Below are 13,302 nucleotides of genomic sequence, written 5' to 3' on the forward strand. Positions count from 1 at the left end.
TTGAGTTATTACCAGGATGAGGTAGTCTGTGTGGAGAGTAACCTGGTGGTTTCTTGTCCTCCCACAGAGTGAGAGCCATGGGGTTTTACCTGGGAAGAGGTCACCTGAGAGCAGAGATCAAGCTCAAGAGTTATGCAGAAAGATAGTGCTTTTAGTCCCATCTTGAAATTGTGGTTACAGTCAAGAGGGCAAATTTCATGATTCCTATCTGGTGGATCAATGTTATCTTCAGAACTCTGCTCTTCAAATCCTGCTTTCCTTGGGAGGTGGTGCTGGGGTGGGGTGGGGTGGGGGGGGGGGGTGGTAGGGTAGACAGAGGAGATGTCAGGTACCCATACAAAGCTGGTGAGACGCAACAGATTCCTCTGGTGGGGAGACCAAAAATTACAGAAGGAGGTCATATTGTTAAACTTGAAGTTGGGCATTTCAGGAATGGTACCATTTTCTTCACATGAGAATATAAAACAGGAGCAGTCGCCCATTCAGCGCCTCAAGTCTGCATTGCCATTCAATACAAATGTGGCTTCTACAATCTTTGCCACCAAACCATTTTCCTGCTCTCACCTTTGTAGTTACAATGTCTGTCAACCTCTGCCTTGAATATGATCATGTCTCCATCTCTGCAGTTCTCTGGGGTAGAGAATTCCAAAGATTTGTGAGTTGGTTCTTGCTTCAGCCAGCTGCTGTTACCTATCCAAAGGCAGCTGTGGATTTCCCCAATAAATTTGTCAAGATTTCTTTTCCTAGGTTTATTGAGCATTTGGGCCAAAGTACCATAAAATGTTCTCATTATCAAGTACACAAAATGTGCAGAGGAATACAAAATGTTGGATGACTATTTAAAGACGTCCTATGATCTCTCCCCTTCGTTCAGAGGCTGAATGGCTTCCCCTTATATCCTGATAATTGTGTATAGTTGAACTTTATATTTGGCAATAAAAAGGGTTTCTTTTTCAGGTCAATTGTTTTATTAGGTTCAAATGACACCATCGGTGGGGATGTTGATGCTATTTCCAAAAAACTGGTCCCACTGGGCACTGCCAAACCTGCACGACTTCATAAAAGAGGTACGTGGCTTCAGCTCATTCAATGCTGTACATACCTTTCTGAAAGTAGGACTTTGAGCACTCTGTATAGGGGGGATATTTGCTTTCATTTTTGGATTGTATGTGTACTGTGGAAACTGGTATTTTTAGTCATCCACAACTGCACTTGAAAAGATGCACCTTGAACCACTGCCGGTCTTGTTACAAAACTGCTTTTGGGTACGGAAATACATCATTTAGGCAGGTAGATCATACAGAATGGAAAAATGCCCTTCGGCCCAGCACATCCATTCCAACTAAGATGCCCCATCTAAACTATTCCACATTTGCCCACTTTTGGCCCATATCACTAAACTTTTCCTATCCACGTACCTGTCCAAGTGTCATTTAAATGCTGTTAAAATCTGCCTCAGCTATCTTCCCTGGCAACTCACTCCCTATGCCTACTACTCTCTAAGTGAATAAGAGCGAGCATCTGCAATAATTTGTTACTCAACAGAAAGAGCAACCTAGCTAAAATTTGCTGAAAGTATTCTCTTTCCTTAGCTCAAAACTATTTTTCAATGGCATAATCTCTATTTGCAATTTAGGACAACCAAAGTTTAAAGATGGTCACTGCTATAATTCAGGAAACAATATATATCCACATTGTGCACAGCAAAGTCTCTCAATGTCATTGCAAGTAAATAGTCCCTTCCTTAAAAGATGAGGAGTAAATGTCATTTTCCAGCACACTAGAGCGAACTGTTCTTCAGGAGTGGCCATGGGCATTCATCGCAGGATCTAGGTTAAGCATCTTGCACAATAGATGGCACCTCCACTGCATTGGCAATGAGAGCTACATTTTGTGCCCACACATTGATTTGTTTGCTTTCCCTTAAGCATTCCCACAGAAGAATTAAAAATATAGATAGAATATATTTGAATATAATATATTTAAATGTAATATATTCTATATTATTATCTAAGTGGTTAAGATGTCCAGAGAATAGCCCATTGGCATACTGGTTCAAATCCTTGTTATAAAATCACATTTATTATAAAGTACTATAATTTATTTTTCAATTTGCTTTGATTATTGCTTTACTTCTGGCAATAATGGTTTCATTCAAAGAGCATAAAAGGTCTTGTTAGGGGACAGTTAATTTTGAATGAATATTTATCTGTCGGAAATTAAATATAAATTGCTTATTACAAGAGCACAGTATGAAACGCAATTAAAAATTTCAATGTGAAGCAGGATCTTAGGTTATAGTATCAATATCTGAGAATGAGGAACAGTTGTAACTCAGGCTGAAGACCTAAGCAATAATACCCATAGGATTGATTTTTATTTTGTTAATGTTTTGTAAGACACCTGATCATATACTACAAAACAATTGTAGCCTGCAAAATCTCATTTATTGATTCAAGTATCAGATAAAAAGAGCTTGATTTTTGAAAAGGTTTAAAATTAATTAATTGAAATTTGTGCCTGGTGCACACTGTCTATTGTTGATGTCCTGCAGTTTTGTGTAGCATGGACCGAACTAGAAAACTTACTATTGGATCTGTCATGGCATTGCACATGGCTATTTTGGGGAATTAGTTCTTCAGTTGACTGCAGTTTTCACTTAAGTGATAGGATCATAAGTGATAGGAGCAGAATTAGGCCATTTAGCCCATCAAGTGTACTCCGTCATTCAATCATGGCTGACCTATCTCTCTCTCCTAACTCCATTCTCCTGCCTTCTCCCCATAATCTCTGACACCCGTACTAATCAAGAATCTATCTCGCCTTAAATATTTCCACTGAATTGGCCTCCTCAGCCTTCTGTGGCAAAGAATTCCACAGATTCACCACTCTCTGACTAAGAAACTTCTCCTCATCTCCTCCCTAAAAGAACGTCCTTTAATTCTGAGGCTATGACCTCTAGTCCTAGACTCTCCTCCCAGTGGAAACATCCTCTCCACATCCACTCTATCCAAGCCTTTCACTATTCTGTATGTTTCAATGAGGTCCCCCCTCATTCTTCTAAACTCCAGCGAGTACAACCTACTCATTCCTGGGATCATTCTTGTAAACCTACTCTGGACCCTCTTCGGTGTCAGCACATCCTTCCTCAGATATGGTGCCCAAAATTGCTCACAATATTCAGCGCCTTGTAGAGCCTCAGCATTACACCCCTGTTTTTGTAGGGAAGCCCTCTCGAAAAATGCTAGCATTGCATTTGCTGTCAGTGATTTTCATTGATCGCGTAGATCATTGCTACCAATATGTTGATCTCCATATAACTCATCTGAAAAATATTGCGCTATTTGTTTCATGAATCTGATTTCATTTCTTTGAGACAAATTTCCAGTTATTTCCACTTCCCTGTTCTTTTCCATCTCACGCTGCTAATATTGCCAATCAAGCAGTATCTACTCATTCCCTGTTGAAAAATACTACTGGATATCCGGAGACCATTATCTCAACAGGTTGCTCTGTTAAAAGTAGGCAAGAAATGCATTTTCCGTTGCTTGCTCTGACCATTTAAAAGAGCAGCTGCATATTATACTAGCTTCTGAATTTTCCAGTTTCTCTTGAATCTTGTACCTTTTAAGGTGGCCAGGATCCTGGTTGCATAATTTTTAAAATATTCACTCAGGATTTGTATCAGAGTCCAAATACAACTCCCTAATTGCTTCCAGTCTAAGTTTACAGTTATCCAGTCTAAGTTTACAGTTATTCCTACTTGAAAAGGTTTTTAAACCATAATTCATTAAGAAATGAATCAACTCCTGTATTGGCTCAGTCAATAAAATAAAAACCCAATGATTTAATTCAGTTTTCCAAGGAACAAAAATATCAGGTTTCTTTTTCCAAGCTTAGTTGGTTAAAAGAGCACCATTGGAAAGACTCTGTTTTACTAAACATTTGCAAGACTTCTGTGAACTACAGGTTTGTTCATTCAGGGTTGCAATCCAGTGGGTGACTATACGTAATTTTTTTCTTTAATTATTATTACAGAGAGCATTGCCTTCTTTGGATACAGAGGGAGCTCTCGGCCGCTGTGGACTCGCCTCTACAGCAGCCCTGCTGGGCAGGGTCTGCCACTTCTCGAAAAGTACATTCCTTTACAACTGGAAGACTATGGCTGCACTATGGTTAACTCCGTCCAAAGAAAAGAACTAGAACTTTTACACAAAGCTTTACAGTGAATATCAGTCTGAATAAATGTGACCTAATTTATTTTATTTATACTGGTTTTATAGTCTTTTTTTTCCAACCCCACTCCTACATCCAACTATGTTTTTTTACATAATAGATATTGAATGCAACCTTTCATAAAATAAAGACTATAAACTATGTGTCTTCTTATGTTCCTGGAATAAGTGAGTGTAATCTTTCATTTACAGAAATTTGCTGGACTTGTTTTCTCATTCCCGTTGAATGCATTACATGTTTCAGGGTGCATTATATTCAATGTGTGTTTTTCTACTGATCAGAACTGGAAAGGTTATCCAAGAATAACAGCTACAATCTTTAGAGTCTGTATTGTACAGCTCTAAACCAGGCTCTTTGGCCCACCTCATCCATGCCAACCAGGTTTTCTATCTGAGCTAATCACATTTGCCTGCATTTGGTCCATATCCCTCTGAACCTTTCCTATTCATGTTTAAACGTTGCTATTATACCCAGCTTTCTGTGGCAGCACATACCATGTATGCACCACCCTCTGTGAAGAAATTGCCCCTCAGGTCTCTTAAATATTAACTCACCGTAAACCTGCCCTCTAGTTCTGGACAAGGTCCCACATAGGAGATTAGTGGGCAAAATTAGGGCACATGGTATTGGGGGTAGGGTACTGACATGGATAGAAAATTGGTTGACAGACAGAAAGCAAAGAGTGGGGATAAATGGGTCCCTTTCGGAATGGCAGGCAGTGACCAGTGGGGTACCGCAAGGTTCGGTGCTGGGACCCCAGCTATTTACGATATACATTAATGACTTAGACGAAGGGATTAAAAGTACCATTAGCAAATTTGCAGATGATACTAAGTTGGGGGGTAGTGTGAATTGTGAGGAAGATGCAATAAGGCTGCAGGGTGACTTGGACAGGTTGTGTGAGTGGGCGGATACATGGCAGATGCAGTTTAATGTAGATAAGTGTGAGGTTATTCACTTTGGAAGTAAGAATAGAAAGGCAGATTATTATCTGAATGGTGTCAAGTTAGGAGGAGGGGGGGTTCAACGAGATCTGGGTGTCCTAGTGCATCAGTCAATGAAAGGAAGCATGCAGGTACAGCAGGCAGTGAAGAAAGCCAATGGAATGTTGGCCTTCGTAACAAGAGGAGTTGAGTATAGGAGCAAAGAGGTCCTTCTACAGTTGTACCGGGCCCTGGTGAGACCGCACCTGGAGTACTGTGTGCAGTTTTGGTCTCCAAATTTGAGGAAGGATATTCTTGCTATGGAGGGCGTGCAGCGTAGGTTCACTAGGTTAATTCCCGGAATGGCGGGACTGTCGTATGTTGAAAGGCTGGAGCGATTGGGCTTGTATACACTGGAATTTAGAAGGATGAGGGGGGATCTTATTGAAACATATAAGATAATTAGGGGATTGGACACATTAGAGGCAGATAACATGTTCCCAATGTTAGGGGAGTCCAGAACAAGGGGCCACAGTTTGAGAATAAGGGGTAGGCCATTTAGAACGGAGATGAGGAAGAACTTTTTCAGTCAGAGGGTGGTGAAGGTGTGGAATTCTCTGCCTCAGAAGGCAGTGGAGGCCAGTTCGTTGGATGCTTTCAAGAGAGAGCTGGATAGAGCTCTTGAGGATAGCGGAGTGAGGGGGTATGGGGAGAAGGCAGGAACGGGGTACTGATTGAGTGATCAGCCATGATCGCATTGAATGGCGGTGCTGGCTCGAAGGGCTGAATGGCCTACTCCTGCACCTATTGTCTATTGGACTCATCTACCTTGGGGGAAAAACAGTGACCATTCACTTATCTTTGCCTCCATTGATTTTTGTATACCTTTATCAGGTCATCCCTCAGCTTCCTATGCTCCAATGAAAAATGCCTTGGCCTTGCCTTATAACTCAAACCCTTGTGTTCTAGTAACATTATATTTTCCTTAGAGTTGTACAGAAATTCCTTAGTCCAGGGGTAGTAAATTGTTGCAGCTCTGCTCTGGTGACTAGATCATTAGATATATTGAAGGTGTAGGAAGGAACTACAGATCTATCTGGAGTAACTAAGTGGGTCAGGCAGCATCTCTGGAGATATATTGATGGTGAAATATTTGAGAAGATGCGAAACTGCCGCAGAAGAGGATTTAGGACTTGCATTGATCAGATATGATCTTATTGAATGGCAGGCTGGCAGACCTGAGAGGCCTACACTCCTATTTTCCCGTTGGAAAATTTTCTTTGAACTAATACGCCCACAGAATTAATACTTCATCACAGTATCAATAAATCTGTTAGCCAGTGAGATAGCATGAGATCTATAAATTCATTGATGCCACGATGGTTGGCTGAATCACAGATGGTGATGAGTCAGCCGACAGGAGACGGAAAACCTGGTTGAGTCTGCCACTACAATGCTCTCACTGCACGTCAACAAGACCAAGTGTTGACTTGAGAAGGGGGAAGCTGGGAGATGATGCTCCCGTTTGTATTGGTGGGGCAGCAGTGGAGAGAGTTGGCAGCATCAAATTCCTGGGTGTTAACATCTTGGATGAACTGTCCTGGACCCAGCACATGACATCCTCAAAGAAGGCATGTCAGCACCTCTAACAAACTTCTACAGATGTATTGTAGAAAGTGTCCTGACTAGTCGCATATTGGTCAGGTATGGCAATTCCAACGCCTACGATCACAAGAGGTTGCAGAGAGGAGTGGACTCAGCCTGAACCATCACAGGCACAGCCCTCCCCACCAATGAAAGCACCTATAAGGTGCTGCCTCAAGAAGACAACATCTATAATCAAGCATCCCACCAACCAAACCAAGCTCTTTTCTTACTGCTACCTTTGGACAGGAAGTATAGAAGCCTGACGTGGCACACCAAGTTCAGGAACAGCTACGTTCCCACAACCATCAGGCTCTGCACAGCTCTGATCCTACCTCAAGAACAGAGCACCACAGACCTCCTCTTGCTATGGACTTGTTATTTTTATAATTGTGTTTTGCACTAATGACTTGTTTTTATTGAAGTCTCTTTTCTTTGTACTGACCTGCAAAATGTATAATTTGTTTTTGTGCGTTTGTCTCTGTGCTGATGATGCTGCTGCAAGTAAGTTTTTATTGTAACTGCACCTCATACATTTGTGTAAAGCAATAAAACTCAACATTCGGAGAGTAGGGAGAATGTAGAGCCTGTTATTGCAAGTATCTCTTATTTATGCCAGAGATCTGAACCTGTCTGTCAAACACAGCATTTGCTAGCCATTCCTAATTGCACTCATGGGTTATTCTTGAACTGTTGCAATCAAGACATTGAAGGAACTCTGAAGTTGCTGATGGATAGGGTTTCTGCACTTTGATCTGGCAACGATGAAGGAACAGCAACTATAGCTGCAAAACTAAAGTACACAATGCTGGATATACTCGGGTTAGACAGTATCTGTGGAAAGAGAAAAATGAAGTTCACATTTCAGGTTAGTGATGTATCAGAATTTCAAAACTGAGAGCATGTTTTAAGTTGACAGGAGGAAGGGTGGAGAAAACAAAATGTGACTAGAGGTAATATTTATCTGCAGCATTTTGCATTTGGTGAAAGCCTGAAATAATTTTTTTGTATTTTCATTATATTTCCAAGTCCAGATGGTATCCAAGTTGTCGCCCTCTTGGCCGGCTTGCCTTCACAAAAGCCATTAACTCCATCAAACACGAGGGACTAGAGTCCACTAACATTTGTCTTCATCTTGCATGTGCCTCGGGATGATGTTGTAGCTATGATCATCACTAATGTGTCTCCAAAAGATTCAATCAAGGCTTCATCATCACCCCAACATGTTACTTCTTTTTTCTAATCCCAATGCACTTTCCCTCCCATTGGAGTGAATCTAATTGACAGGACAAATAGATTCACAGCCTGTGCTTCATCATTGTTGTTGATTTGTTCATGAGAATGTGTTTTGGTCTTAATATTCCATGAAACAAAGGTCCTCAATAAAAGCCTCTTCACTGCAAAGCAGCACCCTCTGTTAATGAAGAACTGCAATAAGTCACTGGAAAATACGCACAGCTTCACGTATCTTTCCCTCTCCCCATAACCCCTGATGCCCATACTAATCAAGAATTTATAAATCTCTGCCTTAAAAATAGCCATTGACTTAGCCTCCACAGCTGTTTGTGGTAATGAATTCCACAGATTCACCACCCTCTGACTGAAGAAATTCCTCTTCATCTTTCTAAAGGTACCCCTTTTATTCTGAGACTGTGGCCTCTGGTCTTTGACTCTCCCACTTGTGGAAACATCCTCTCCATATTCACCCTATCCAGGCCTTTCATGCAACATGCAATACAACTCGTGATGTATTGAGCACCAGTGATCTATGTCCTCCTGTATGTTTTTGAGACACAATCTACCTACTCTAGAGATATCAGCACTTTGAGATGGCTAAAGTTGTCTTCACAGAATGGTCCAAATCCATTGAGATGATTGGGGATTCCAGCATCGAGGCCCTAGTTACACTCAATTGGTTTGAGTGGACACCGTTTGCACCAAAGATACTAGAGGAACAAGATGGACCACTCTGAAATCGCCTATACTGAAGTGTAGTACGCAAAAGAGCGGAACGTCCACCATTTTAGTAGGCAAAACCCTGATTGCAGTGTAATCAGTGTTTTGGGGGAACAGTATGTGTGATGATACCATAAAAATGCAGAAAATATCTCATCTATCAATTCACAAATTTTTGTTATTTTTCTTTTAAAATGTTTCTAAGTTTCTGCCTACTAAAATGGTGCCATGACATACTACGGTTTTTAGGGTTGAGTGGTCTATCTTGCTCCTCTAGTATCTTTGGTTTGCACATCCAAGCTCAGACTCTAGCAACAGGTGCTCTGTCGTGACAAAAGATTACCCGGCAGACTGGAGAAATTATTCAATGATGTTCTCAAAATAAGGAGTGACACTTAATTATATGAGTATACCATTGCTTTTGGTCACACGGGTCTAAATTTCACAAAGTTCAGTGAAGCAAGTCAATGTCAAGATCACTTTTCAATTAACATTATTCATTAATAAAAGATACATTAAATTGTTTATATTTAAATTTGTAAAGTGAAATTCTTATATCTTTGCCTCTTGTGGCCAAGTGAGTTATCACATTGAGATTGAATTATGAAGCATTTAGTCTAGCAATAGTAGTTCTAACCCTCTGCCTATGAAGTGGTAAGGAGGTCTTGGCCAGGGTTTGCCACACTTTAGTCTGCCAGCCTCTGCCTCTGTTGCAGCATTAAATAGTCAGTGCCGATTTACCCATGACACAAGCCCTGTTGTGAGAGGACAAATTGGACTTGGTTAGCTCTATTGTTGGAAATAACTCGACAGTTACATCTGCAGACTGGCATTCAGTCATCTAGGGGCTTCTCTTCAGTACTTTACGTGTATCGACTACAAAGCCTTGGCAAGACCAACATGTATGATGACATCACGTTCATCCTGGGCTAGGGAATGCAGTAAGGCACTGTGAAAGGCAAATGAGGAATATCATCCTGATTAAGAGTCCAGTGACAGGTCAGTAGGCCCAAGCTGTTGGACAGAGGCCTCTGTTGCAGCATTACATAGTCAGTGCCGATTTACCCGACACAGAAGGGCGGTTGTGAGAGCAGTCAAACTGGTCTCCGTTAGCTCACATTTCAAAAGTGGGAACGGTCTTGTGCTTTTTAAAATAATCACTTTTAAAACCAAAAACGTCTTTGCCTGGGAGATTGTCATAATGATACGGACCAATCAAGCAATTGGTCTTAAAAGTACAATGTAAACATCAGAAGGTTTCTGCAAGAATACATTCAGTGCTGAAATTGTCGAGCTTCGAGGAGCCACTGAAACACGGACAGGAGCTGTTTCTCACTAATTGTAAACCAGATGCAATCAATGAGATCCCGATCAATTAGAACAAATCAGTCAGATTCAACCCAAAGAGGCTCCTTTTCTTCGGCTCGGTACAGAGTTTCTTGAAACAGTCCACCACCGATTTGTTACAGTAACCGAAGAATGCTTCCTCTGCTCTTTGAAGGACAATGTTCAAGTCCAGGGCTCCCTGCAAGCTAAAAGCATATGGTGTGCTGTATATTAGAATAAAATGATTAAGCACACTATAAATCATAAAAACCAGGGGATTAGTCAGAGAATGGGTTGCATGTTAATCACCCAAAACATAGAAGCACAGAAGAGTAGAGCACGGGTACTGGCCCATTGTCCCATCATGTCCGCACCAACCATGATGGCAAAGTAAACTAATTCCATTTGCTTGATCATGGTTCATACATTATTCCCTACCTATTCTCTTCCCTCTATTCTCTGGCCATGAGTTTGTTTAAACGCCCCTTAAACATTGCTATCATATCTGCTCCTAGCACTCTTTCTCCCCCCTCCCCCCCCCCCCCCCCCCCAGCATGTTCTTTGGCCAAACCAACATTTTATATAGTTGCAACATGACTTCATTTTATAGTCAATGCCTCAATTGATGAAGTCAAACATACCATACACCTTCTTTACCACCCTATCCATTTGTATCGCCACTTTCAGGAAGCTATGGATTTGTACCCTAAAATTCCTCTGTTTATCACTGTACATGTCCTTGAGAATATGAAACCTACTAGTATATGCTAATTGCAAATCCACTTGTGGTGGCTGGCATATGTCTTCGTCTGATGGTGCATCACTCTACTCTTGTGGTACACTTCTACAGCCATCTGTGAGTGTCATGGAGCAGGCCTCCTTGATCCTGTTGAGATCCAACGTTTGCCCGGACAAGTGTTGAGAACAGAACGGCTGAATATTTTGAAACCATCTGACTTTAGTTTAGTTTAGAGATACAGTGCAGAAACAAGCCCTTCGGCCCACCAGGTTCGCGCCGACCAGTGATCCCCACACATTAACACTATCCTACACCCACTCGGGACAATTTTTTTACATTTACCAAGCCAATTAACTTACAAACCTGTAGGTCTTTGGAGTGGGAGGGAGAGAGAAAATTGATGAGGGAGGAAGGGAAAAATTAGGGAGGATGTTGTTTACCTATTTGTAAACTGGATGAGTTGTACTTCATCGGTACATTGCAGCAGCATTTCTCTCTTCTCCAGGAGGATTGCAGCACAGATGAAGAGTTCAAAGGTGTAATCGGCATTCGCCAAGGGCATCTCAGGTCTAACTTTACCTTCTGCATTTTCAGAAAGAAAGGATTGTAGACAAGCAGGAAGAAAAATTAAATGTCAGTCAATCTCTAAAATAGTGCAATTTTAATTGTTTTTATTTTCTGTCACATGAAGCCGATATTTAGATTAAATTTATAACTAACTAATTTATTTGCATCAGAACAAGAAGTTGAAGAGAAGATTTAATAGTTATTTTAGATTGTGAATAGCTTTCATCCATTGTACAATGTAAGGTTTTTAAGATAGTTTGTGTTAATGTTTTCTTGCATGGACCAGGTGCAGCAGAGTCAAGGCATCTTTTAAGCGATAAATGTTTGAAGCCCAAGAAAATACAAGATTATGAAAATAGAGCATGATAAAGGGATTCATTTGAGTAGCACCAGCAAACACAGGCCAATGGGTAAAATGGCCTCCATCTACAATATAAACATAATTTAGTTCATAATCCTAATCCTTGAAAAAGTTGAACACAGTATTTTAAATTTTATATGGATTTGCAGAATTATAGAATTAGACTCAAAAATAATTTGTTATGAACTGTAGTGCACTGCTTGAGACGTGGTTGAGTAATCAGGAAGATAAAAATATTTAAGGCAATTATCTTATCCCAAGGGGATGGGATAATTGGAAAGCACTTTCAAAGAGCAGTACTTCTGTGATTTACTATTATATGTGTAATTCCCAGAATCAGTAGAGTGCAGCAGGGGACGCTGTTTAGTTTGAGGTTGTACCAGCTCTTTTACAAACGATCTATTTAATGACAGCATCCTGCCCCTTCTCCACAAGCCCTGATACATTTGATTCTTCATTTACCATTTGCTTATGGAGGGTAGTTATTGAATGTGTTCCCATCGGGTACTCCAGATTGTAATCACTTGTATAAAAATGTTTTTCATTTAGTTTCCTCTGGTTCTTTAGGATGTATGAAATAAGCTAGTGTGCTTCTACATGTCTGTGTCCGTGTCTGTGTCCGTGTCCATGTCCATGTCTGTGCCCATGGATGTCTGTCTGTTGGTGTCTCAATGTGTAACTTAACATGTACACCTGGACTGATTACAGCCGTAGGGTTGAAGAGAAATGTTGTATAGTCTTTATACTCTTACTGGGCCTAGCTTGTCTTTGCTTCTTCCATGAGATTCCATGGCTCTTGGGATCACAGTGGGGTGGTAGGGGAGGGATGGAGAGAGGAGCTGCTGTTTTTCATGAAGGGCCAGCGGCCACACTGTAAAGCAGGTTTGATAAGACAAGCTGGTCTTTCTCTGCCCAGCCTCAACGCAAGTTCAAATTGCAGTCAAGTGCTAGGTAAAAGTGTAACTTAGCAATACCCTGTGTGACAATGTGGGGTCTGAGGATTTCTTAACTGTTGACAAACAGGCACAAGTGCAGTCTGGACTATGTGGCAGATCACTAACACAGTCCAGACTTCACTGGGGATTCACCTTCTCTTTGGAAGCGAGACATCCTCTCCAAGTCTCGTGCCTTTTCTGCTTCAAGTGAGTTTAATTCAAGATGGTGACTGCTGAGGATCTCAAACAGACAGATCGCCTCACTGTGTTCAAACTCCCGTTGAAATCCCAGGAGCAGCCACCTGCAGACAGGGAAAGGAAGGCAGAGCGAGAGGTGCAATATCTTCTATTCAAAACCATTTTACACAGAATATCATTGGTAAAGAAGGTACTGTGGAGAAAGACTTACGTTATTTTATAGTATATGAGCCTCCACTCCCATTCATCTCTTCCTATCAGTGCAACCATCTATTCCTTTGGCCCTGATGTGTTTTTCCAGTTTCTCCCTACGTATCTCTCAGAGGGATCAAGTTTCTACATTTTGATCACTGAAGAAGTTTACTTTGAATTCCCTACTGGATATTTCAAAGTTATTTATCACCTCCTAGCTCAGGT

At 41.1% G+C, this 13,302-nt stretch overlaps 2 protein-coding genes across 3 annotated transcripts in view; one reads left to right on the top strand and one right to left on the bottom strand.

The window, feature by feature from the left end:
• cemip2 (cell migration inducing hyaluronidase 2) overlaps positions 1–4,265 on the top strand; it is a 76,632-nt gene extending 72,367 nt beyond the window's left edge. For both annotated transcript variants that reach the window (XM_078395251.1, XM_078395255.1), the window contains exons 23-24: positions 958–1,067; positions 4,039–4,265. In XM_078395251.1, the coding sequence (XP_078251377.1) occupies positions 958–1,067; positions 4,039–4,229 (301 nt within the window). In that variant the 3' untranslated portion in view covers positions 4,230–4,265. The remainder of the gene's footprint in view (positions 1–957; positions 1,068–4,038) is intronic.
• Positions 4,266–9,263: 4,998 nt separating this feature from the next.
• LOC144592236 (TBC1 domain family member 15) overlaps positions 9,264–13,302 on the bottom strand; it is a 39,415-nt gene continuing 35,376 nt past the window's right edge. Inside the window, exons 8-10 of the mRNA XM_078396768.1 lie at positions 12,841–12,989; positions 11,265–11,406; positions 9,264–10,291 (exon numbers count right to left, since the gene is read on the bottom strand). Coding sequence (XP_078252894.1) covers positions 10,135–10,291; positions 11,265–11,406; positions 12,841–12,989 — 448 coding nt within the window. The 3' untranslated portion in view covers positions 9,264–10,134. The remainder of the gene's footprint in view (positions 10,292–11,264; positions 11,407–12,840; positions 12,990–13,302) is intronic.

This window comes from Rhinoraja longicauda, chromosome 3, assembly GCF_053455715.1.
Source record: "Rhinoraja longicauda isolate Sanriku21f chromosome 3, sRhiLon1.1, whole genome shotgun sequence".
NCBI classification, from domain to species: domain Eukaryota; kingdom Metazoa; phylum Chordata; class Chondrichthyes; order Rajiformes; family Arhynchobatidae; genus Rhinoraja; species Rhinoraja longicauda.